At 37.4% G+C, this 27,834-nt stretch overlaps 1 protein-coding gene across 3 annotated transcripts in view; it reads right to left on the bottom strand.

The window, feature by feature from the left end:
* Positions 1-27,834, bottom strand: part of LOC129927291 (uncharacterized) — a 39,600-nt gene that overhangs the window by 9,892 nt on the left and 1,874 nt on the right. Inside the window, exons 1-2 of one of the 3 annotated variants that reach the window (XM_056035665.1) lie at positions 23,168-23,306; positions 1,375-1,682 (exon numbers count right to left, since the gene is read on the bottom strand). In XM_056035665.1, the coding sequence (XP_055891640.1) occupies positions 1,375-1,554 (180 nt within the window). In that variant the 5' untranslated portion in view covers positions 1,555-1,682; positions 23,168-23,306. Of the gene's footprint in view, positions 1-1,374; positions 1,683-8,212; positions 8,504-23,167; positions 23,307-27,834 lie in introns of those variants that run through there. The other 2 variants (XM_056035664.1, XM_056035663.1) reach the window with 2 other exon arrangements.

Here is a 27,834-nt window from a genome sequence, read left to right on the forward strand (position 1 = left end):
GCTGACATGCTGGGGATCATTATTGGATCATCCTACGCTGACAATGTGCTGGGCATCATTATTGGATCATCCTACGCTGACAATGTGCTGGGCATCATTATTGGATCATCCTACGCTGACAATGTGCTGGGCATCATTATTGGATCATCCTACGCTGACAATGTGCTGGGCATCATTATTGGATCATCCTACGCTGACAATGTGCTGGGCATCATTATTGGATCATCCTACGCTGACAATGTGCTGGGCATCATTATTGGATCATCCTACGCTGGCTATATGCTGGAAGTTGATCAAAGGGTGGTATGGAAAAGGGGAGGGAATTATGGTATGACAATGGTGACTAGTTGCCAATTTTAGGATGAATAGCCATGACAAAAAAAAAGTTTGATATACAGAATTTATTCTTTCTCCTCTTCTCTCTTTCTCTACATAGCAGTATTCATTTCTCTCTTACTTTAGTACAATTATATTTAGTCAACGCGTTCTTTTCATTCTTCTCTTTGCTCCCAAAGCTGGTGTCAATTTTCACCTTTACAACTCCCTACTTCACTATTATAAATACAGTATGCCAATTTAGATGTCTGCAGTTTCCGTTTTCTACCTCTCACTTTTAAGCCACCCTTTTCTCTTCCTCTGACTTTAAAAAGTTGTAAACCTGTGCGTTTTAGTTAGAATGTGTGTACATGTCAATGCAGCAAGCTTTTACACCCTCACCATGGCCACCGTGCATTCTAAAACTCCTCAATGCATTATGCTAATTTAAAAAAATATATTAAAAAAAAAAAAAGCCTATCTAAGGGGGCTAACTCCGCCCTTACAACTAAATCTATCTATAATAATATTAATGAAACAAAATAAATAATTACCAATAATCCCTTGTTATTGATTCCTGTTTTGTTAAGTTCAATAAATGTACAACAAATGATTGCTGAAAGTATTAACTTGATCGGAGTATGCGTATAGAGAAAATAGCGTCAACAATTATGTAAGGGGACTGACCCCCTCAAATTTAGTCATATTTGTGAATACTGAAGGATTAAACTCCCTTGTTGGTATCAGCAAAATTAATTACTAATGATTAATTACTTTTTCTTCTTTTATTTATTCATGTCTTGTCTATGCCAATGAATAATTCTATAAAGTTTCAACTGGATCCGAAAATGAGTGTGTGAGAAATGAGTGTGTGAGAAATGAGTGTGTGAGAAATGAGTGTGTGAGAAATGAGTGTGTGAGAAATGAGTGTGTGAGAAATGAGTATACACTTTTTACCAGACAGACAGACAGAGTGAGTTTATATTTATAATTATATAAGCTTTGTAAAAATCAAAAACATTTTCAAAAAGCAGTTGAACAAAAAAAAAAAAGTTTTACTTTAACGACAGCGTGTTCGCCTTTCCTCGGACCCTTGCCGTCCAGATGACCATGGTAGATTTTTTTCCTCTGTCCCTTTGAGGCGGCAAGAGTATTAAAACTGGCCCTGTAGTTCTGTCCTTTCAGATCTGGACACGAGGCGTTAGTCTCGTTCTGAAGGTGAAGCAAACGTAGTGACATCACGTGGCACTCAAATGTGACTGGCAGACGACACTTAGGTGTTAATGGACTGTAGGAACGAATTCTTTTTTCAGAGGTGTGTGGGTGGGGTTAGTCTGAATCGTCCAATGAGTTTTGTAAAATTATATCTGTGAAATGTTTCAGAAAACAAAAATGAGACGTTGCTAAACAGAAATATAAGATATCTGATATACAAAACAGAAATATAAGATATCTGATATACAAAACAGAAAAATAAGATATCTGATTTACAAAATAATTAAAGGTTTACATACGAGGATGGTTTATTAAAAAGTATAAAGAGGAAATAAGAAACGGGAAATGGAATGCGTAGTCTAGGCTCCTTGAGCCTCATCTGATTTCCTCCGGAGGCCGAGCCCACTTGGGGTTCGTACGTATTCCTATAATGTACCGTCACTAACAGTAAGAGAGCAATCACCGCGGCATTGAGGAACGGTACACAGACCAGTCCGTTTAGTACAGTACCACAAGGGTAAGTGTGAAAGAGAACAATGTCAATGTTACTACGTCTGGTCAGAAATTGAAATATTGTTGTCCACTGTTCTCTGTGGATGCGAAGAATTGAAATTCTTCTTCCAAGACACGAATGAGATCGAAGGACAAATGTAGAAATTCAAGACATTGAGGAGAGGGCTGAAGTGGTCTGGCTAGAGAGGATCGATTCTTCTACACAAGGGAAACAACCCAACCTGATTTGCTCATACTTTCCCTGTTTTGAAAAATTCACCTCACATTGCATAAGCGAATAATAATGACATCAGATTTTCTTTCTTTTTCAGCGCAGATTTTTTTTTCCTCTACACAGAGACATTTACTATAATATACAAAAAGGTCATAAAGTGAGTTAGTATAGCACACAAACTCGTAAGCGACCCTGCTGGTTAATTACATTAATAAAAAAAAATAAATAAACAAAACATACACTAACACATTCACTCGAAAGTAGGGTAATATGCATAAATTAAACATTTTTAGTTTTAAAAAGAAGAAGAAGAAGACGCTATTAGAATACTGAGAAGTAGCTAGTGAATCTATTTTAAGCGACGTTAAAATTTGATTTTCAACAGCGCTTTAAGGTTTTGAATTTCAACGTGACTGCCAGACGGAGAGCACAAAAGCAATAGCAGCTAGAGGAAGGGAAAGACACCACGTGACATGCGATAGGATGATGTCCAGGAAGTCGCTGTCACGTGATTCTTAATGTCTAAACATTTCTTCTAGTACAGAAAGTGGAGGTCTTGACATGTCATGAATATTTCTCTCTCTCTCTCTCTCATAGCTATGAAAACTTGGCATCAGCGACAACTAACTAGCTGTTTTCTTTCCTGACATTAAAACGACAAGGAGAGAAAAAAAAGAGAGAAAGAGTGAGAGAAGGAAGAGAGAAGGGAAAGATATATATAGAGGTAGAGAATTAGAGAGAAGGGAGAGAAACAGAGAGAAAAGAGAGATGTACAGATAGACTGAGATAAAAATGGGAAAGAAACATTGGGAGAAGAGACTGAAGAGAGACAGAGAAGAAGAAAAAATAAAAGAAAAGAGAGAAATGAAGAGGAAAAAAAAAGGAGAAAGATGGGATAGAAAGAGAAAGGCCACATTGACAAGATCAAAATCTATCACCCGGAACAAAAACATAATCTCAATATTATTTATTGTAGTTTTATTTATTTATTTTTCTTGTGACTGAAATATTTGCTCGGCTCTTGCCTTCAATCTTCCACTTTAACATTTTCCTCCAGCAGTAATGACCAGAGCCACATTAGATTGAAACACAAGACTCGATGGGGGAAAACAACGAAATGGGAAACAAAGAGCCACGTCAGACACTTTAACCTTGACTTTCAAAAAAAAAAGCTCCCCCCCCCACCCCCCATTATTTCACAAGTCCGTTATTACGAATCGAAAGGGGCCTGTTCTTCTTACATTTTCAGGTTAGGGTCAGTGGACAGTGGAAGCGATGAGGTTAGGGTCAGTGGACAGTGGAAGCGATGAGGTTAGGGTCAGTGGACAGTGGAAGCGATGAGGTTAGGGTCAAGGGACAGTGGAAGCGATGAGGTTAGGGTCAGTGGACAGTGGAAGCGATGAGGTTAGGGTCAGTGGACAGTGGAAGCGATGAGGTTAGGGTCAGTGGACAGTGGAAGCGATGAGGTTAGGGTCAGTGGACAGTGGAAGCGATGAGGAATACCAAAGAAGGTCATGTAAGGAGCCCAGGCCACCAAGCGTATTGATTCTGAACAGAAATGCATTAAATGAAAATGAATTTGAAAAAAAAAAAAAAGTAATCGCCAGACCCAAGTCCAGGTCCTATGATGTTGCACACCCTTCAGTCTAGACCAGCTATATAAACGTATCCTTGTGTGAAATATACATTCAGACTATGTCTCTACTTCATTGTGAAGTTTAAATTACGGCAGTGAACATGTAACTTGAAACATTTTGTGTGTGTGTGTGTGTCATGTTTCCTTGTTACTTCAAGAATGACTTCAGTGATTCAAAACTTCTGGGCTCTACTGAGGTTTAGGTTAAGCTTTACAACGCACGCTTGTGGCGTCTGAAGGGACATTAAAAAAATCCATTTCTGAAATGTGGGGGGCGGGGGACTAACGATCTCAGACACACCTCCAGGACAACTTCGTTACCGTAGAACTTGTTGACATAAGAATCGATTTTGTCTAAGTCCCCCCCCCCAAACCTTTTCCATCTCAAAGAGTAATTGAAAATTTAATTACAACTAGTAAACAATACTTTTAGTTTCAAAGGCAGACAAACCCAATGTCTTATTGACTTGAAAATATATGTGGAATTTAAAATAGTTATTTCAACACTATTTGTCTTCAAGTCATAGGCTAATGCTTGAGTTAAAAACTTTTACAGAAATAATTGTTTTCAGAAAGCAGTTAGAACCAAAAAAAAAAATCATTTACGAGGCACAAGAGTTACTTCTACTTGCAAGACTGAGGGAATTTTTTTTATGCATTTAAAAAACGACCATTTAAACATTCACCAAGATACCCCCTACTTCCTTCCCCCTTTCAAAACTGGTCCAGACAAATGATAAGATCATAGTGCATCGAGAAAGCTAAAAGCTAAGCAAAAACAATTGGTAAAAATATTTCTATCGCACAGATTTAGGCCTATATGCCTAGGTCTCTATCATATATAAAATTAAATGACATGACATCCAAACTAAGTGATACAATTACATTTAATATAAGCATTTGTTTTGAAAAAGTATTTTTTTATGTTTTTCTCATTAGTAATCTAAATTTCAGTTTCAAAGTATTTACGTTCACAAAAGGCATAATTTAATTTCGGGCTCAAGGATTTTGAAGCTCAGAGCTGATGCTTCGTGTGAATACAGAAAACATCTGCCGACCACATAAGCGCACCACACACTTGCTCACCGCTTAAAGACACCGTACGAGCTGGCCTGTACAGTAGACTTGCTTAATCTTATTGTACCACGGCAATATATTTACCTTTCACACGAGGCATTAGCATGCCTACAGAACAGTCAAAACTTTCTTGTTCACTTCAAAACAACAACAAAAAAATAATCTAGTGATAAGTTTACAAATAAAAGAATTTGAGTATTGCGTGACATTTCCGTAGTTTCGATCCACTCATGACATCTCATGACATCTCAATCTAGTTAGAGGACAAGTCGTTACGTCATTAGAGAGCAGCGCATTAGAGAATTAAGAGACGCAGCAGATGATGACACAATATATCCAGCCACTCTTTGCACGCGATGCGTTCACGCTTCGCTTGTGATTTCTCGAGATGCGGCACTCAAATACAGAGGGATTTCTTGTATTTCAAATACATAATTGAAAGACGGATTGCACATCTAAAATTCAATTACTTTAATAACGATAAAAAAATACTTCCTTTCAAAAAAAAAAAAAAAAAAAAAATTACTGCAAGAACGTAAATGCCAATTTTCTAAACCATAACAAGTCGCCAATAAGCATAAAATGGGTTACTGGAGTGCGAAATTATTTTTTTTATTTTTGGTGTAACTTAATAACTTTTGTTATATTATATCATATGACACTCAATAAAATATATATATATATATATATATATATATATATTGAATGTTGTCTATTGTTTCCGGGTTGCCATGGTAATGGCGGCCATCTTGAATATAAACAAAAATTAGTTCATATAGGAAAATTCTAAAATTTTTCAAAATTGATAAATTTCAAAGCTAAAAATACTTACACCTTAAAGTATATGGGTGGCTGGAAGGAGCTAGCTAGATTTTATACATTTTCCCTTAGTATTGTGAATTTTATAATTTTTTTTCAAAAGGGTGATTTTTTTACCTGTAAAATTAATCCACATTTTTTTTTTCCAAAAGATCATTTATTAAAAACTTCTTCAGCTAAAGTCATTAAAACTAGCTGATTCTCTGTACTATTTATCTCTGAATATGTGCACCAAATTTGACACATTTATCTCTATTAGTTCTAGAGATTTTAGAAATATGTTTGGGGGGGGAGGAGGGGGGGTCACAAAAAATGCATTCACTCAAAAACAGTGAATTTTAAGAAAAATATGGGAAATAGTGTTCACCATGCATCATTAAAAAATTTTTTTTCAATAACAAATGCTACTTTTTAGAAAATTGTTGGTGCCAGTCTATAAAATACATGTCCACCTATTTAATTACACCAAAATTGAAAAATCGATTTTTTTACCCAAAATCGACTTTTTCACACTCTAGTAAGAAAATAATATCTGATGATACATGCATCGTATTACTGATAAGTTTGACGAACAAACAATGACTGCTGCAGGGGGTGAACCACTGTATATAAAGTACAAACATCATACATAGAGGAAACCTTGCTGGATTATGGACAAACAAGGAACATTTTGTCTATGAGGCTTTTATCAGCACAACATGAGAAATACGTAGATAGCTAGAACCAAATAGTCCACTTGTCTGTCTGTGTATAGTTCACTTCTCTGTCTCTGTATAGTCCACTTCTCTGTCTGTATATAGTCCACTTGTCTGTCTGTGTATAGTCCACTTCTCTGTCTCTGTATAGTCCACTTCTCTGTCTGTATATAGTCCACTTGTCTGTCTGTGTATAGTCCACTTCTCTGTCTCTGTATAGTCCACTTCTCTGTCTGTATATAGTCCACTTGTCTGTCTGTATATAGTCCACTTGTCTGTCTGTATATAGTCCACTTGTCTGTCTGTGTATAGTCCACTTCTCTGTCTGTATATAGTCCACTTGTCTGTCTGTATATAGTCCACTTGTCTGTCTGTGTATAGTCCACTTCTCTGTCTCTGTATAGTCCACTTCTCTGTCTGTATATAGTCCACTTGTCTGTCTGTGTATAGTCTACTTGTCTGTCTGTATATAGTCCACTTGTCTGTCTGTATTTAGTCCGCTTGTCTGTCTGTGTAAAGTCCACTTGTCTGTCTGTGTTGTAAACTGATATTAAAATAAATAGAACATTCGCGGTGGCCAGATTGAAAGAACTCAAATTGTAATAATAAAAGAAAAAACTTTGAAATAAAACTTGTACGTAAAACGCGCTAAAGAAAATCTCCAGGATCTGACGTCTGCAAAGAATGTTCATTTGTTTAGCAGACAACCAGATACTCGGATTTACCATCGGATAAAACAAATTATCTCCCTGGAAACGAGCTATTTCCGTAACTAAGGAGGCTGAACGAGCTATCGTCACGACAAATTTCAACAAAAAAAGTCTTGACGTAACCAATGGAATGATACTCTGTTGCTGAAGAGTGTTTCAATAAAAAAAATGGTTTGCGTTTTCTGTTGCAATAGCTCGACGTGGTCATAAGGTATTCAGTGCTAGCGTAGATATTTGGAGTTGACTTCTCATGTGAGATGTAAGTCTTGTGTACAATAAACCAATGTACGTTGTTTGTCCAAATAAATACATACAAACACAATAATGTTTCACTAACAACTGAAGTCTTGTTTTAACGTATCGTGCTGTGGATGTAACGTCAATTGAGGAGCCAGGTCCATCATTTAGCAGGACTTTTTTAAAAAATACCATCAAAAAGATAAAAAAAAAATGGAACGATATTCTTTAACCTTAAAAAGTCGAACGACGACAAATGGACATTTACAACATTGAAAGACATTTTATTTCACTAGACCACCAAGACGAATGAACACAGGACGTCTGGTCTGAAGAAACAAAGATGTAAATAGAAAGAAAGAATTGGAGAAGAAATGGCGGGAAGGGTTGGACGTGGTAATAAGAAACTCGATTTCATTGAAAGCCATGATCAAAGACTCAAGTTCCACTGGGACTCGACAATAAAATACAACTTAATTCTTTCTCACACACACAAAACACATATATACACACACACATTCTTCGCCATGAGTTAACCCGGAAGCTGTTCCCCTGTTGTTGCAATATGTTGCAGGGTTGCCTTGTCTGTCGGCTCAATGATCCAGGGTTTGAACACTGCCCGAAACCATCCCTCACCGTCCTGCGGAAGGTTTGGGCTAGAATGTAATCATATTCATATTTGAAGGCACATACAAATCAAAATTTGAAAGTAACAAAATAACTCAATAAACCAATCGTCGAAGATGCTGCTAAGATTAAATTTACTAAGTTCAAATCTTACCTGCTGCTTACCAAGCACTTCTCCACTCAATAATGTCAATCATGGAATGTTTATTTTAACACTAATCTTCTTAATTGAACAGTCAACACTTCCCGAGGGCCGATGAGAGTATAAATACAACACAATTACATTTAATGACAGCTATTCAGCGTGCGTTATGTTTTATTTTACATGGTCCTTCTTTCAAGTATTCATTGATACATACAAATGTGATTATAAGGGCCTGATAATTCATAAAGCTTCCACTCATACTTTAAAAAAAAATACCCAGAATGTAAGTATTAAACCCCAGAACAAAATGTGGGTATTTAAATAGAGAGGAAACAAAAATGATACGAAGATACAGAGGTCGAGTGGAGCATGCGCAGATGTCTCTAACAGAAATGTATACAACGCTGACTGTAACTAACTCCTCCAACGGTCTTCCTCATTCGGTACAAAGTATTGAGAACCGTGTTAAAATAATAAGTGACCCTGACATTGGTTTGCCCAACAACCTGTGCATTATAATCCAAAGTTCAAGATCACGAGAATGCAAGGTTAGTGCCGTTAATCCCAGGTTACGTCTGCCGTCACCACTTCGCGTTATGCTCTGTTAATAACAAAGTTAGTTATGATTCTAAGCCAGCCAACCATGAAGGGATTTAAACGAAGGAACGCGATCTAATAAGTGCCCCTTTCTTAGGACTGCCATGAGTAAATCGATTGGGCAGAATGCCTGGTGTGTTGAATAGTTAAAGTGTGTCAATAACAGATCTAGTATGTAACACTTATGCAGTGTGTAGAACAATTCTGATAATGTTCGCTTGTTGCAATGTTGTCATCACAGAACGAGTCTAACGATTTGATCGATATTAGAGTATCCATCCTGTGATGTGGTGCTATCCATCCTGGGATGTGGTGCTATCCATCCTGGAATGTGGTGCTATCCATCCTGGGATGTGGTGCTATCCATCCTGGGATGTGGTGCTTGTGATGTGGTGCTATCCATCCTGGGATGTGGTGCTATCCATCCTGGGATGTGGTGCTATCCATCCTGTGATGTGGTGCTATCCATCCTGGAATGTGGTGCTAACACTAACCCTTTCAAACGTCTGACCACAGCGCATAATAAAGCTGCAGAAGCTCGGCGCCATTGAACTTTTGAAGTGATGTGGCCTTGAACTTCGTGGCGAAACAGATTGGGCATCACTGGTTGAACTTGTTTCAATGTCGTATTTAGGAAACAGGTTGGGCATCACTGGTTGAACTTGTTTCAATGTCGTAATTAGGAAACAGGTTGGGCATCACTGGTTGAACTTGTTTCAATGTCGTATTTAGGAAACAGATTGGGCATCACTGGTTGAACTTGTTTCAATGTCGTAATTAGGAAACAGGTTGGGCATCACTGGTTGAACTTGTTTCAATGTCGTAATTAGGAAACAGGTTGGGCATCACTGGTTGAACTTGTTTCAATGTCGTAATTAGGAAACAGATTGGGCATCACTGGTTGAACTTGTTTCAATGTCGTATTTAGGAAACAGGTTGGGCATCACTGGTTGAACTTGTTTCAATGTCGTAATTAGGAAACAGGTTGGGCATCACTGGTTGAACTTGTTTCAATGTCGTATTTAGGAAACAGGTTGGGCATCACTGGTTGAACTTGTTTCAATGTCGTAATTAGGAAACAGATTGGGCATCACTGGTTGAACTTGTTTCAATGTCGTAATTAGGAAACAGGTTGGGCATCACTGGTTGAACTTGTTTCAATGTCGTAATTAGGAAACAGGTTGGGCATCACTGGTTGAACTTGTTTCAATGTCGTAATTAGGAAACAGGTTGGGCATCACTGGTTGAACTTGTTTCAATGTCGTATTTAGGAAACAGATTGGGCATCACTGGTTGAACTTGTTTCAATGTCGTAATTAGGAAACAGATTGGGCATCACTGGTTGAACTTGTTTCAATGTCGTAATTAGGAAACAGGTTGGGCATCACTGGTTGAACTTGTTTCAATGTCGTATTTAGGAAACAGATTGGGCATCACTGGTTGAACTTGTTTCAATGTCGTATTTAGGAAACAGGTTGGGCATCACTGGTTGAACTTGTTTCAATGTCGTATTTAGGAAACAGGTTGGGCATCACTGGTTGAACTTGTTTCAATGTCGTAATTAGGAAACAGATTGGGCATCACTGGTTGAACTTGTTTCAATGTCGTAATTAGGAAACAGATTGGGCATCACTGGTTGAACTTGTTTCAATGTCGTAATTAGGAAACAGATTGGGCATCACTGGTTGAACTTGTTTCAATGTCGTATTTAGGAAACAGGTCTGTCATTTAGAATTCAGTGTTTCCACACTTTGTCCTAAACGGAAAAACTTTTGCACATTCTGAGTATTAGCAGAACACTTTGTTTTTTTTAGAGAGATTAATTCTATTATTCTATTAATTAGGTATTGGTCTAAACTGCCCACAGGTTGTGACGTTGCAGGTCAGTGTTCTGCAATTCTATAACAACTGTTCTCGGTAAAAATCGTTAAAGCGTTGCCAGAAAGATGACCGCTTATAATTAAGCAGATTGTTTTAAAATTAAAAGTGTCATTAGCCCACAGTAAGACCATCACGTCATCGACCTCCAGCCCTAGACTCGTTCACTAAGCCCAAAGGAATTTATAGCAAATAAAAAAAAACCCACTAAGCTCATGAAAAGCCTCATATTGATTAGCATATCGAGAACAGACGAGACTAGCCCATTAATAAAACCTGAACATCGGTCTAGAACATAGTAAGCTGACAGGGAGACTGAAGACTGGACTTACATCTCAATTATTTAAAGCCATTGCTTAGTCAGTGGCGGTGCAATAGGGGGGTGACACACGACACACGACGGAGTGATAAGAGAAAGTAACTCAACTTACGGAGAGAAAGTGGCACCAAAAAGATGACAGTTTTGTTAGGAAAACGACATTCTTTTTAAACATCTACTCAACATCTTCAATAAACTTTATGCCTACATAGTATTCTAGTCATAGTTTTAGTTTACTAGCAGTTTATCCCAGCTATGGGTGAGATGGGTTGTTTTATATGTTAATAGAGAATGTCAAAGGGCACAAACAATAGGGTAAGAGAACAAAATGAATACAACATTTATACATTAAACTCCACAAGACTCTACGTGTACACACAAGTGTACCAATTCATTCTTTTCAATTCCTGACATTTATTAGAAGTAAACACTTGGACAGATTTACGTCTCCAACACTGAATGTCACTTCTGGTTGTTACTGTAATATTGTTACATTATCACTTTATGTCAGTGGCGGCCAAACTTATTTTTGAAACGAGGAATACAACGGATATCCGACAGGCGTACCACGGGCCTGGAGACATTTACATTTCCGACAGGCGTACCACGGGCCTGGAGACATTTACATCTCCGACAGGCGTACCACGGGCCTGGAGACATTTACATGGCCTGGAGACATTTACATCTCCGACAGGCGTACCACGGGCCTGGAGACATTTACATCTCCGACAGGCGTACCACGGGCCTGGAGACATTTACATCTCCGACAGGCGTACCACGGGCCTGGAGACATTTACATCTCCGACAGGCGTACCACGGGCCTGGAGACATTTACATCTCCGACAGGCGTACCACGGGCCTGGAGACATTTACATCTCCGACAGGCGTACCACGGGTCTCATCGTCGAAAAAAAAAATCCAAAGGAAACTAACTCTTGCGGCTTCATTATGAAGCAGACGTCACGGGCTGGATATGGTCCACGGGCCGAAGTCTGGACATCTCTTCCTGAAACTACCAAGCATATCGAAGTTCCTCAGTTGTAAGTTTCATTAGATCTCCGTCAAGCCCTTCATATGATATTCAATTCAGGTCTTGGGACTATTTGTTTGCATGTTACTTTGTTTTACTCCTTCCCACTTGAAGTCAATTCCAATTTCTCTTTGATTTTCATAGACAACAGCAAAGGCTAAGTGATTGTATACCTCTGGAGCTGTGATTTAACTCAAATATCTCTGGAGCAGTGATTTAACTCAAGTACCTCTAGAGCAGTGATTTAACTCAAGTTCCTCTGGATTTCTTACTTTAGATCCAAGCAGTCACGACTTCAATGACATGAGTTCTATTGTTATCCCAACGACCTGCCAGACTCCTGAATGCAGGCTATTTACATTCCCTGCCCTCCCCCGCTTCGACAGTGTCTCGGGTCCATACGTCAAATCTTTCACCTTTCATCAATATCTTGAGTTCTATCCCGATAACCAGATCACCGCTTGACCGCTTCCCACCTCACTCTCAGCGGTCACTCAGCTCTGTGTCTCAAGTCAATAGCCAACAAGTCTGGCGGTGGATCAATTTCCAGTGAAAGAACCTCACGTCCCACTCTAAACAAGCGTTTAAGTTTTTTTTTTTTTATATGAAATGATGACTTTCTGCTGGACTGTTAAGGCCTTAAAAATTAGGCACACACAGAAACATGTTATATATATACATAGTTTAATTGTACATTCACATTTTGTTCTGTCGTAAAAAAATAAAAAGGTCTATCACATTTGCGCTACTAGCTCTATCTACTTAACTATCCAACTACACTACAATGTGCACCATTTTAGCTTGAAATAAATAAACATTTTTTTTTAATTTACTGATAAGATCCACTTTTTTTTTCTCCCATTGACATGTCCATTATGAAGAATGTGTAAGTTAATAGTAGAAAATTCTTTTTTTTTTTTAAAGGGAGGTTTTTTTTTGACAAATTCTAACACTAATCTAGCAAACTATGGGAGTGTGTTTATCAACTGTAAGATGCTTATGTAAGCATAAACTAGAAGTGGCAATATGTAGGATACCTGATTATGAATCATACACAGCCACAAGAATGTACCTTTAAAGAATCTAAACTAATTAATAAATCCATATTTCATGTCAACAATGTCAGAATATACAGTCTCTGGGAAATTCCGAAACAAGAGAGACCAAAATATTTTCGAAAAGTGAAATTTTTTAAGATGAAAAAAAAGGGAGGGAGTTACACTATAGTGTCAAAAGACGAGTTATCTAAAATAGCTTCTATACAACAGAATGCTGATAAAATATAAACTTTATAACAAGGGTAGTTAAGTCAAAGTTTCTTTTATCCTGTATATCACGTATAGAGTAAAGCACAAGATCCTCGCTAACTCGACTCTCTTTCTGATGAAAGGATCAGTTGTTATTTCAGCTTTCGATATACGACTTGCCACATTTGATTTCCTCTTCTACTCGCCCTTGCACACACAGATTTTCAATAACGTACAACGTCCAGATGTTTCTTTTTTGTGTTTCTGTTGTTGTTTTGTGTTTCTGTTGTTTTGTGTTTCTGTTGTTTTGTGTTTCTGTTGTTGTTTTGTGTTTCTGTTGTTGTTTTGTGTTTCTGTTGTTGTTTTGTGTTTCTGTTGTTGTTTTGTGTTTCTGTTGTTGTTTTGTGTTTCTGTTGTTGTTTTGTGTTTCTGTTGTTGTTTTGTGTTTCTGTTGTTGTTTTGTGTTTCTGTTGTTGTTTTGTGTTTCTGTTGTTGTTTTGTGTTTCTGTTGTTTTGTGTTTCTGTTGTTGTTTTGTGTTTCTGTTGTTTTGTGTTTCTGTTGTTGTTTTGTGTTTCTGTTGTTGTTTTGTGTTTCTGTTGTTGTTTTGTGTTTCTGTTGTTGTTTTGTGTTTCTGTTGTTGTTTTGTGTTTCTGTTGTTGTTTTGTGTTTCTGTTGTTGTTTTGTGTTTCTGTTGTTGTTTTGTGTTTCTGTTGTTGTTTTGTGTTTCTGTTGTTTTGTGTTTCTGTTGTTGTTTTGTGTTTCTGTTGTTTTGTGTTTCTGTTGTTGTTTTGTGTTTCTGTTGTTGTTTTGTGTTTCTGTTGTTGTTTTGTGTTTCTGTTGTTTTGTGTTTCTGTTGTTGTTTTGTGTTTCTGTTGTTTTGTGTTTCTGTTGTTTTGTGTTTCTGTTGTTGTTTTGTGTTTCTGTTGTTGTTTTGTGTTTCTGTGTTGTGTTTTTTGTTACTTATTTTGTTATATCTGTTTATTTTTTTTTTTTTAAAGGTAGAGCAGTGCAAACAGCTTAATTGCATAATTTAATTAATGGCCTTAACGAATTGAGTCCATGACCATTAAATCTGGCCTTTTAGTTAATCGCCTAATTAGGTTAAAGCCACAAGAAGGGCGTGCAAGACGGTTCCACTTAAGGTCGGTTTGCTAATGTGTTTGTTGATGGGAAGTTGTGTTTCGTTTAAGAAAACCGTATTACACGAGGTCCTAAGTCATTTCTATGGTCTGCTGGCCAGACACATTGACCAATCAGGAACTGTGGCCAGAACAAAGCAGCTACCCATTGACGTGATATACTTCTGAGACGCTGGCGATGGAGAGGTCACACCCGATGGAGAGGTCACACCCGATGGAGAGGTCACACCCGATTGATAGGTCACACCCGATTGATAGGTCACACCCGATTGATAGGTCACACCCTTCGCAAGCCTGCATCAAACATTATAATACAAGCTCTCACCTGGAACTCTCCTAGGAAAGAGGGCCGGCACAGGAATACATGGCGCTGAGATTTGGATGCAGATGCTAAGCAGATGAGCAAGACGGGAGCATGGAGGAAGCTGGTTGGTGGAATTTACCTCATAAACGACCACACAGAAGAAAGGAGATGATGATGGATTAATGTTAAGATACCCGATTAAGGCAAGCAGGCCCAACCCTGAATAACTACAAATGTTTATTGTACTTTCCGGAGTACTTTGCGTGTTAATACTTCAGGGCGGCTATATTTAGACGCCTAATCACGTGACTTATAAATACAAAACCCATGAAAATGTACTTTTACTATGAAACTTCTTCAGAGTAGTACGGATGTCACCCATGTGCTGTTTTTGTTTTATCAAAGAGGTGTTGCGTCCCTTGGGAACTAAAAATAAAAGTACAAGCAAATAGAAAAAAAAATACAAATTAAAGTAAAAAAGGTCAGAGACAATATTTTAAAAACATCCTAACTAAAATCTATTCAGAGTAGTTTCTTTGATGATTGTAGGCTGTTTCAATAGTAATGTTCAATTTCATTAGACAAGTTATTACAAATTAATGATTGGCGAAAATGACAAGACAACAATTATAGTTACATCAATATATTCTATATTGGGAGCGCGTATTCTGAATGCTGTCGCAAACATATACACACTGAACCAGTTGATTCAGTGGTCGATTTAGATTGTATAATTATAAGCCAATGAGAGATAGTAATATGATTCTGGTCTTCAACAGATGTTGCCTGAACATAGGTCAGAACACTTGCAAATTTGGAGCATCTACATCATTAGCCTCTGGGTAAAGCCGAAGTTAGTCTGATGAAGCATTGATTGACAGAGATTCTCAAACAATTCTAAGTCAATGTTTCTCACTTTGTGGAGATTTTCCGGATCAACGTCTCTAGCGGTAGCGAGCAAGGCAACACATTTATATTACATTATAGATACTTTATATGGTGTAATCATTTCCGAGGTGGTCAGCTGAGAGTTCGTAAAATCTGGAAAGATTTAGAACCGCTGTACAACTAATACATGGATGGGCAAAGTCTGGCTTATTAGGTCGACGAATGACCTTGTTGTCCTGGGCCGGCTTCTTTGAGATCTGGTTTGATATTCAAAAGTTTTTTTCTTAAATTGTGTGTTGACGGACACTGATAGAGGGGACTTCCTAATTAGTGATGCGTATGCTATTTTCCAGTAATTCGGCTACCATATATATGCATTTGGTAAACACAACCATTTCTAATCAAAACAGTAAAATGAATTTAAAATAGACAATAACATAGTACATGTGTATCGAAGTGATGTACTCCGCTGACTAAAAAAAAATATTTATTGATAAATATATTTTAAAAAATCGAAGATATAAATAAAGTTTTTTACTTTGTGAATAAAAACAATTAGGAAGAGGTTAAAGATTGTTGTAGCCTCTATCATTTAAATGCATACACTCACACACAATTTATCATTATACATACACATATAAAGTTTATATTTTCTTAGTATTTAATGACATTGTGTTATAAGCTTTCTGCCACTCCTAGTTTTTTTTCGCAATGTAACGCGTTCATAAAACAACAACAACAAAAAAACAAGGTTACAAAAGACAGTTTGTGTGGAAATACAAACTCAAAATCGGCCCCCGAAGTGGTCCACCCAGGCTTCAATATTTTCAGAAAGAACATCCGAATGAAATTATATCAAAGACAAATGAGAGATAAAAATGGAGAAAGAAGGTTAACAGATCTTGTGTAGTGCCCCAACGGTCCAGCAGGTCAAACGATAGGTGAATGTAAAATTAGATGTGAACCTGGCCTAACTAGTTACCCTTATAGACCCTGTGGTCTATAGGGCAGATGATGTAAAGTTCATCTGTTTTTGTGGCCTACGGTTAACGAGGGTGTCATGTAGCCAGCACAACGACCAACCGCCTTTACTTTTCCCCAACTAATGTCAGGTACCCATTAGAGCTGAGTGGACTCAGAGGCGCCCAAAGATTCCAAAGTTGAAAATCCCAGTCTTCACCAGGATTCGAACCCGAGATCCCCGGTTCGGAAGCCAAGCGCTTTACCGCTCAGCCACCGCACCTACCCTGGCCTAACTGATGTCTTATATTTGATCTAGTTATTTTGAAAAGTCTCAATCTCTTAATCGAATACTTCAGCAATAAAAAGAATTGTTCAGGAGAATGACGTTTACAAGATTACTATTCGTTTTAAATTATGTCTAACTTATAATGCATACTAATTAGCTTTTTCTCGTTAAAAAACTGCTTGCATAACTGATTTTAAAAATTAGATTTTTCGATTTCAGAAAAAAAAAAGTAGCCGTTGCATCAGAGCTTTGAATGGTCTAAAATATTGTGAAGTCGGATTTTCAATATCTTTTCTCGTTTATTAGATCTAAACGGGACGGACGGACAGACGGACAGATATTTCACACAAAACTAATAGCGTCTTTTCCCCTTTCGGGGGCCGCTAAAAAAACGCCACTATAGTGGACAAGAGAAGTGACGCCAGGCATAGATCCAGTAAGAGAGATGGAACGATGGATTAGCAGACCAACTGATACATTGTCCGCACAGTGATAAGGGATATAACAGTCAGAGAGTAACAATGAGGAGATGGGTTGAGGACAGAAACATTGCGAGGGACCGGAAAGAGAGGAAGAGAGGATAAGAGAAAAAGAAAAAAAAAGAGGGCAGAGAAAGCGGTCACGGAGAGCAATGCTTAATACCCAAAGAATCAATCATTTTCATCGATCCATTCAAAGATCCACTCCCATTGGATTCATTCGATTTTACTGATTCCATTACGTGATTGAAAAGTAACGTTCGATAAAAGAAAAAAAAATTCGTTCAAAAATGCAAGACTGGGATTTAAAAAAAAACAACAACACCCAAACAATAAATCAATATAGATTTTTGTAGTAAGACAACCAACACCTGATCAGCTCATGTTCTGTTAAGGCTTTTTACAGACATTACAACAAGCAATATATAAAAAAAAGGTATAAAAAAAAAAAGCTCATATAAGGCAAAGAACCGCACAATTACTATCATGTCTCTCAATACTGTGAGATCTAAATCCCTTTTTTCTTAACAAAAAAAATTATTATTACTAATTAATTAACTAAATGGTTATTTCTATCTATTAATCCAATGTGTTGTCATCGACAATGAATAATTGTGCAAAGTTTCAACTTAAGAAGTGGGAGAAATAACGTGTACAAGATTTGTACCAGGCAGACAAAATAAGTTGATTTAAAGCTTTGTAAACATCGTCTTATTGTTTCTAAACAGTTGATAAGATGGTAACACATTACCATGTGTTGATACACATTACCATGTGTTGATATGGTTGTGTTTCCAAATAGATGACAAAATATTAGCATAATACCATGTCTTGATTTATTTTTGTTTACAAACAGTTCATGCTGAGATTTCTGCATCGTCATGTATTTAGTTACATAGATACGCCATGTCTTAATGAATAAACAGCAGAAATAAACATAAGAACTGAGAGAGACAGTTATAAAGCGAGAGAGAGAAAGAAAGAAAAACAATAGAGTAATTCATTCATTAACAATGAAAGCAGACAAAGGAAATGGTGTCAACCTATGGAAACAATCAATACGAGGGCGAGCAGGGTCAATGTGACAGGGTCAAGCTGACTTAAATGCATCCTTTTCGTTAAATACCTAAACCATAACAAGCCAATCTTCACCCCACCATAAAACGATCCCATCAACTGGAAAGAAAAAATAGAGAAGAGATTTAAGGAGGAAGTGGGGGGAGAGGAGAGAGCGAACCATTGCACTTTTATCCAGGCGAAGTCTGTAAGAGAGTTGGCAACTAACTGGAACAGACTCCGCTACCTGAAAATGCCAAGGTTGTCAGCAGAAAAAAACAACAACGTCGCATGACGAATTACAGAGGATAAAAGAAGAAATATTCATTTGGGTGGATAACATGTGAGAGTACTGCTTTGGCGAGGTTATCTTTTTTATTTCTATAGCCTACCATTTCAAAATTACTTCAAAAAAAATATAAAAAAATCAGATTTTCTCTTTTCCTGTTGGACACTTACTGCAGAGTTGGAGCTTCAGCAAGAGGAAGCACTTGCTTAGGGGGCGGGAGTATGGGGACTATGAAATTATGGAGAAAGAAAAGTAGCAAAAGAAGTAATCCATGAAATTTGGTAGCCTACTTAAAAGCTGTCTGTGTGGTATGCGCTCTGGACTGTCGTCTCGATGGTTCCGGGTTAAATCCCAGCCCGCCGGCTGGGCTAGCAGGGTACAAATCTTTCATTATGAAAGAACAAAACAAAACTATACAAGAAGTTAGAGCTGCTGGGACAATAAAATAAACCGAGACTAAAATAAAATAAATCAAGACCAAAGTAAAATAAATCAAGACAAAAATAAATTAAGACCAAAATTTAAAAAAAGAAAGAAATTCTTATCCTAGTATTCTAACTAGGTTCAAGTTATCAACACACAGAGCAGTGTAAGAACAAGTTTGTAAAGCGATGAGACATTACGTACGTTCATAGTTAATATTTGTATACCTTCTATTGATACAAAGTGAACTCCAATCTAAGAAAAGTTGTTAAACACTGAATAATAGGTATAAAAAAAAACACAAGTCCTCATCAAAGGCTTTGATCTTCAAAAACTTGTTTAAACAAGGTTACAAAGACAGTTTGTGTGGAAACACAAACTAAAAAGCGCCCCCGAAGGGTTCCATCCAGGAAGGTTAAAAGGCAGGTATCAATATTTTCAGAAATAACATAAGAATTAAATTCTATCAAAGACAAATGACAGAAGAATAGAGAAAAAAATATTTCGCTTTTAGAAAAGAAAAAAGTAACCGTTGCATCAGAAATTTGAATGGACTAAAATATTATGATATCGGATTTTCACTATCTTTTCTAGTTTACGAGATCTAAACGGGAGGACAGACGGACGGACGGACGGACAGACAATGCACACAAAACTAATAGCGTCTTTTCCCCTATCGGGGGCCGCTAAAAGTGACATTAAAAGGAAAAACCCTATAATTTTTTTAAAACTTGAAACGAGCTAATTATCATAAATCTGCGCTAGGTTTTAGTCATCGAGGTAAACATGGACCCAACAGCACAAAGAGTCAAACTACACTAAAAACTAAGTGATATTGAAAGTATTCACCTCGTCGATAAAAGTTGTGTGATCAGAATTACCAATGGTAACGTTGACTTTTAATTAAAGCACATTCCTCATTTGTTTCAAGACCTGCATGAGCCATGGGGCAGATTAACAATCAAATCTTTTGAATACAAAACACACGATGGCCTGGCACTGATGATAATAGCACCACAACCAAGGAAATAGACATCGTATATTTAAACGACTTTCCTTTACGATCATACACAATCAACTCGTTGCAAACGAACTGCGGGCCTTGTGGACGAGTGGTCAAAGCATGAATTTCGAACTGATTGTTTCGAGTTCTAATTCTGATTTCGGGGACTCTCTTGGTCAAGCTTAGATCATGAAAGAGGCCACGTGGTTGGTTTGTTCCAGGTTTATAATGTATACAGTAGCAGCTAACATCAGAGGTACTGCTGGAAATCTTGAACATATCTCTCTAGAGTAGAAGCATACAGTTGAAATACATTGTATCATTGCTTATGACAGATTAGCTTATCTTAAAAAATACAGACGTTACTGAAAAAAAAAAAAGACGATTACGTCCTACGCGTGTCCCAAGGTCAATCTAGTCATGTCAGGTGGGAAGTGGGGGTGTTAACAAATTATTTCATCGTACAATGCCTTTAATGGGCAGCGCGATCACAAAACAATTAAGTCACACGTAGGGAAAAATGTGAGCTACACGTAAAGGAAAAATTGAGCCACATGTAAAGGAAACATTGAGCCACATGTAAAGGAAACATTGAGCCACATGTAAAGGAAACATTGAGCCACATGTAAAGGAAACATTGAGCCAAATGTAAAGGAAACATTGAGCCAAATGTAAAGGAAAAATTGAGCCACATGTTAAAGAAACATTGAGCCACATGTAAAGGAAAAATTGAGCCACATGTAAAGGAAACATTGAGCCAAATGTAAAGGAAAAATTGAGCCACATGTAAAAGAAACATTGAGCCACATGAAAAGGAAACATTGAGCCACATGTAAAGGAAAAATTGAGCCACATGTAAAGGAAACATTGAGTCACATGTAAAGGAAAAATTGAGCCACATGTAAAGGAAAAATTGAGCCACATGTAAAGAAAAAAATGAGCCACATGTAAGGGAAAAATTGAGCCACATGAAAAGGAAAAAATGAGCCACGTGTAAAGGAAAAATTGAGCCACGTGAAAAGGAATAATTGAGCCAGATGTAAAGGAAAATTGAGCCACGTGTAAATGAAAAATTAAGCCACATGTAAAGGAAAAATTGAGCCACATGTAAAGGAAAAATTGAGCCACATGTAAAGGAAAAATTGAGCCACATGTAAAGGCAAACATGAGACACACGTAGATAGAAAGAAAAAAAAGTGGGTGCAGAATGCAATGACAAAGAAAAATTTAAAAAAAAAAACTCAGTTCCCCATGGAACGTCCTCCCAATGTTACACTTTACGTCAGGGAGGACAAATATGACAAGCGCTGGCGGTGATGACCTTTTCCCTATACAATCAGGTCAATCAGAAGACGATTGAAATAGAAAATCACAGTGAAACCTGCTAATAACGTCACACGGACGCACTGGTTCTATAAATAGCAGCCCAACTTACGTGAGAAGTCTACGTTCCAGGCCTGGGGGGAGATGTAGGCTAAGACAGGTGAGAGACACCTACTGTTGCCAAACAACAGACAAGTCCCATGAATGAACTGCATGTAATGCGTTCATATAGACCAGTGTTCTACTCCGTTCTCATTTATTTAACTAATAGCACACTGAGGGGGGGGGGGGGAGAGGGGGAGGAGAAACAAAACTAGCCAAACCTGAATAAGAGGGGGGAAGGGGAAGCCACACGTGAGAGGAGTAAAGGTTGTCTAAGGTAGGCGAGACACAAACACATTAATTGTGACAAATTGATGATTACGCGGAACTATCACATAACAAGTCAAACTTGTATATCAACCCAATGGGGTAGCAAATCTCGACTCGGTTTGACTAGTCATGAAAATAATGTCTAAGCTATCGACTTTTAGAATCAAGGTGCATCTATGTCAGCTAAGAAAGAAAATGAAAACAATATTTGAAACTTTGTTCACGTTTTAAAACTAACTCATTCTACTGCCACCAATTGGATGGCTGCCTGGTCGTGAGGTTTGCGCGCTGGACTGTCGTTCGGATTTATCGACGGTCGAGGGTTCAAACCCTGCCCGCTCCCATCCCCCGTCGTCCTGCGGGAGGTTTGGACTAGGAAGAAAACTATCTTCAACTCTGAAGGAACATCCGAAACATGTAAAACAAAAACAAAACAAACAATTCATAAAATTTTGCTTAGGTCCATATGCCCATATGAAATGTCAGTGACATTAGAGCTAGTGTCATTAACAATAAAGGAAGTTAGTGCCATCATGAACAGAATCCGTGTTATTCGGGACATGCAAGTCAACAAGAAAAACAGTTAAAATACTTAAAAAAAAAATTTTAAAAAACAATGTATAGATCTAAATGTCTAAGAAAACAGTTTTTTTTTAGATCAGCTTTCCAGGTTCCTGGAGGTTCCATGAAGTTTTAACATGAATAGAGGTATTGTAAAAAAAAAAATTAACGTGTAAGAAATGATAAAGAACCACCTGCAATATACTGATGTAGCTGCCCAGGGAGAACTGTGTCCCAACTTTCAACATGGCCCATTGGCAATAACGTTTTTTTTAAACAAATGTAAGCATAGTGTGTTGGATCTGTTTTCTTCATTCTTTTATTCCCTCCTGTAACCAAAACGTGATGCTTCTATCATGTTCTAGCCAAGTTCTATTTATGGTATCACTTTGACGTTTTTCGCGATATCAATGTCAAGGACGCTAAACTTCAAAAGATATCAATGTCAAGGACGCTAAACTTCAAAAGATATCAATGTCAAGGACGCTAAACTTCAATGATATCAATGTCAAGGACGTTAAACTGTAATGCTGCTAACCACAAAGCTACAAACGGAAGCGCTTAGACAATTTGATTCAGCAACGCTAAAAGTGCACACACACACACACAAATCCTAAAACGTGTTTCAAAATAGAACAGCTGAACACTTCCTTTCTTTTGTACGCCGGATACACCACAAAGTTTGCTATTTATAGAGTTGAATGAAAATCTTCAATTAAGACAGTTTTCATCTTAGAACTAAAAAGAGGATTCCACTTGCATAAATATCAGTTTGATCTACAATATTTAAAAAAAAAAAGACTTACATCTAACACATCTTGAAACTGTTGTCTCTATGTAAGTAATGTCGTGCTGTTCTTATAAGCACCCGGGCTATTAGTGTAAGGCGAAATATCGAATCCAATCTGCACTTTAATCATTCTTGTTTTATGACTACAGTGGACTCATTAAAGAGCCGCTGTGACATAGTGTCACATTTTAAAACGTGACAAGGAATTTATAGCTCAAGCCAAACAAACGAGACAGGAGATCGTGTCACAGAATGTCTCAAATATAGAACAACAACAAAATAAGCTTTGATGGACTATAGTAAAGAACCGAAAAAAAAAAATCTATGACTTTTTTGTTGAAAAGGGAAAGGGGGGGGGGGGAGGTTCCAACACTTGAGATCAACTTTATGCAGTCTGTCCATAAATTTACTGACATTTGGCAACATGCTAAGGGAGGTTATTAGGCTGTAGGCTACTCGGTCAATACCTTTAGTATTAGACGATTCAACGTCATAGACACTCGAGAGAAAGTACTTTGGTGAATCTTGATTTTTTTTTCTTCATTTATCTAACGTCCTTAAAAAAAATTAATACTAAATAATAATCTTCTGCTTCTAGTCGTATTTCCGGCCGGAAATCCTAAATCCTTTGTATTTCCCCCCTTTTCCCATTGTGATATATAGTATCCGCCATACTCTTATCTTATGGTATATGACAAAAGCACGTGATTGATTATAACAGGTAGAAAGCATTCTAATTACAACGTATAGACGCAGGCTTTGTGGTCGTTTTGTTATGATTTGTTGTCGCTATTGTGGTTAAAACGTCTGGTTAAAATATGAGAGACTAGTATGATAACACCATTGTGCTGTAAATAACTTTCTGGTAAAAGTCAAAGTCACCTGAGTATCAGATAAGTATCCACTGACACTACATGCATTCAAATATTCTAGTAGTAGGTTTTATATAGAGAGATCCTTCATACACATTCCTTCACCTTCCCTGTCTTAAGCTTAGTCTTTCTGACCTTTGGGGCACTACATGTGATCTGCTGAACATTTATCTCTATCCCTATGTCTTTCGATAGGATTTCATTGACAGGTCTATCCATTCACTGAAGTTGTCTTCCCATTGCTTATTTTGTCTGCCTGTCTTTCGTTTTCCTAGAAATGTTCCCCGCAGGAAAGTTTTTAGCGAGACCTGAGGATCTTTTGATAAACTCGCACAGTCATTACTTGCATTTTCAGCAATGGTCAGAAGGCCATCGTGGGGCCTGATTGCCAATATGATCCTGTGTTTTTTTTTATTTTCTCAGTTGTGATGCGGTCTTTTTATGTGGTACCTAGAATCCTTCTATAGCATTTCGATACCATGGCTATCCTACTAGTATGTTCAACAGAGAGATCTATCACCAGCGCTAACCAAACACCAAGATATCGTGCTATAAAAGTCCAGTGATTTATTTTACTGCCAGTTCAATGTCTTATTACTTCAACATGGCGTGACAGCGCTGTCTTTGTGGCCCCATCAATAAATAAGAACTAATCAAAGGTATGGTACAACCCTAACCACGCACGTTCAACATAAATAATTATGGACGAGTTATTGCATGCAGCGTACACTCAACCCTTGATGCATATATTTTACCCTTCCAGGCAACGGTTCTCAGCCTGGGGGGTGAGGGTTACACTGGTGTAGAGGCCAGTAGAGGTGGTAATGGTAAATAGAGGTATACAAATAGAGGTTACTTCAGTAATACTTTAGAGGTTACTTCAGTAATACTTTAGAGGTTAGTTTATGATTACAAATATTTTAAAGATTAATTTATTTAGAGATACTTTAAATTTTACTTTAGGAATAAATTTAGTTATATTTGAAAGTCACTTTAGAGATTTCCCTAGAGGTTACTTTATGGTTACTTTAAAGAGGATTACTTTATAAGTAAGACGTAAGCCAAATTTAATTTTAAGGTTTTGAAAAATTATATAGGCCAATTATTAGATTTAAAAAAAAAAATATCTAATTGTGTCAAAAAAAATAATTTCGGTTTTTATTTTTCTTTGGTGGCGGAAGAGAGGGTGAGTGTATTTTACAAAGTTGGTAAATAACCTTCAGCAACTATACAGAATTTTTAGACTTGGACTCTGATTTGATCTTGGCATTTTTTGTTCTAATTCCAACAAAGTCTACACGTAGGCCACATTAGAAGGTTGGTAATTATAATTAAAATACAAACTGTGTTAGACCTTTTAGTCTTAGATTAATTCCAACCCATTGATTTGTAATGACTTTAAACTTGTATGATAAATCCATTAAACACATTCGGTCTCTATTAGGATGATATAATAAACTGCAGCATTGACCTAGGCGTGACACTGTACGGGATAACCTTCTGTCACACTCATATGAGAGGCGTCCACATCCGACGCCATGCAAGTTGTATAATAGATCTAAAGAGGTTTAAATAAATACTTGTCACAGAAAAACAAGGTAATCAATTAAAACAGTTTAAGGAAACAATATATAGATAGGTACGTGCAGACCAGCACCCGAGACCTGAAGAGATACAGTGCAGTAACCAAAAGGGGAGATGAATATGTTACCCTGAAGACAAAGCAAGCGAATGGCGTCATTTCAAACGCCTCGTTTTCAATTCATTTTTATAATCCGCTTACCACATAAACAAAAAATGAAATAGAAGTGGAGAGAGGGGGAGGTAAAAATAGAAGAAGATTAGCTTGTTGTTAGATTGAGCTTACATCCGCCCACCACTTCTTAGAACGTGCGTCTTAATATGACGTTTAGCATATCCTCAGCACTGTCACTCAACAATACATGATTATAATAAACACATATGCACTCCAATACACAACACACATACATATTTACTGAAAGACACATGCAGTGAAATAACTGTTTTTTAGCCAGCATTTTACTGCTGAGTTGTAGGCACTTTCGCAAGAGTGAAACACACACATGCAGTGAAAGATACCCAACCATATAGTTAAAAACGCACACACACATGCAGTGAACGATACACAACCATATAGTTACATACACACACACATGCAGTGAAAGATACACAACCATATAGTTAAAAACGCACACACACATGCAGTGAACGATACATAACCATATAGTTACATACGCACACACACATGCAGTGAAAGGTACACAACCATATAGTTACATACGCACACACATGCAGTGAACGATACAAAACCATATAGTTACATACGCACACACATGCAGTGAAAGATACACAACCATATAGTTACATACGCACACACATGCAGTGAACGATACATAACCATATAGTTACATACGCACACACACATGCAGTGAAAGATACACAACCATATAGTTACATACGCACACACATGCAGTGAACGATACATAACCATATAGTTACATACGCACACACACACACACATACAATGAATGACCAAAGAAAAACGGAAAGAAAGTTGATCAGCGACATTTCATCCAAGCTCCAGATCTAGGGACACAAGTTATCTAATAAACTGTGCTCTGGTTATCTGTTCAATTGGAAAACAGGACACAAATCCCAGGACCACCAGACAACGGATACAGAATAAGTTTGGTGAAGTCTTCGGGCATGCCATAGTCCGGAGAGCGTGTTCTGTGAGAGACAAGAGTCAATTCTGACTTGTGATCTGGCACAATGTAATTTCATGTATCGATCAATTCTCAAAGTATAACGAATTTCGTGAAGTAGAAATGTAATCATGTTGAGGTCCAGAGTTATATTTCCGCCATAAAAATTGTATTTGATATGAATGCAAACAACAGCGCTTGTTACTTTAGAATAGAACGCAAGAACAAACTAGTAATTTCCCTTGGTCACACATTGCACTAATGAAAGTAAGAAATATTGGTTATCTTTCTTGGCTCAAATTCTAACTCTCATGGTTTTACGACTTCCAAGTCTCATTGCGAATTTCTGTAGATCCCAGATGTCGTAACTGATGTTATATTTAGTGTTTTATTTATAAACGAACACTACAACAGTTTGAACGGGGGAAAAACAACATAACATCGAGAAGATTGATTGTTAAATAGATTTATTGACTGACTAGTGTATTATACTTCGGAATGTTCCAAAAGATAATAATTTAAATCTCAAACTAAGAAGATTGGAGAAATAGGTCCAAAGTTGTTATAGAATTTATTCTACATCTAGAACAAACATCCGAACAGAGTAGATTGTGTCTAATGTTCGTTAAGTGCCAAACTTTGAGTCACATCAACGATGATTCAGCTGCTAGAACATGCTAGAGAATGCTATCACACCATTTTAAACTGCGTCTAACTACAGTGCAACACATTGTGTTATTTGGCTTTAGATTGTGTTATTGTTGTACAACAATGAAGTGGTTGAAGTAGGTCAAGAGGACAGAAATAGTTCCGCTAAGAGCGCGTGCTTCACATAACCACCTTGCGCTCACAGTGTAGATAATAAAACAAAAGCTTAATATAATGCTGAATAAACGTCAATAATGCTCAATAAACGAACAACATACATGAGAACATATGACTGGAGAGACAGACAGACAGACGGAGACAAGGCCTTCTAGATCACTCCTCGGTGAAGATGCTAAAGACCTCCACCAGCTCAGTTACTGAGACAAGGCCTTCTAGATCACTCCTCGGTGAAGATGCTAAAGACCTCCAACAGCTCA

Source organism: Biomphalaria glabrata, chromosome 7 (assembly GCF_947242115.1).
Source record: "Biomphalaria glabrata chromosome 7, xgBioGlab47.1, whole genome shotgun sequence".
Taxonomy (NCBI): domain Eukaryota; kingdom Metazoa; phylum Mollusca; class Gastropoda; family Planorbidae; genus Biomphalaria; species Biomphalaria glabrata.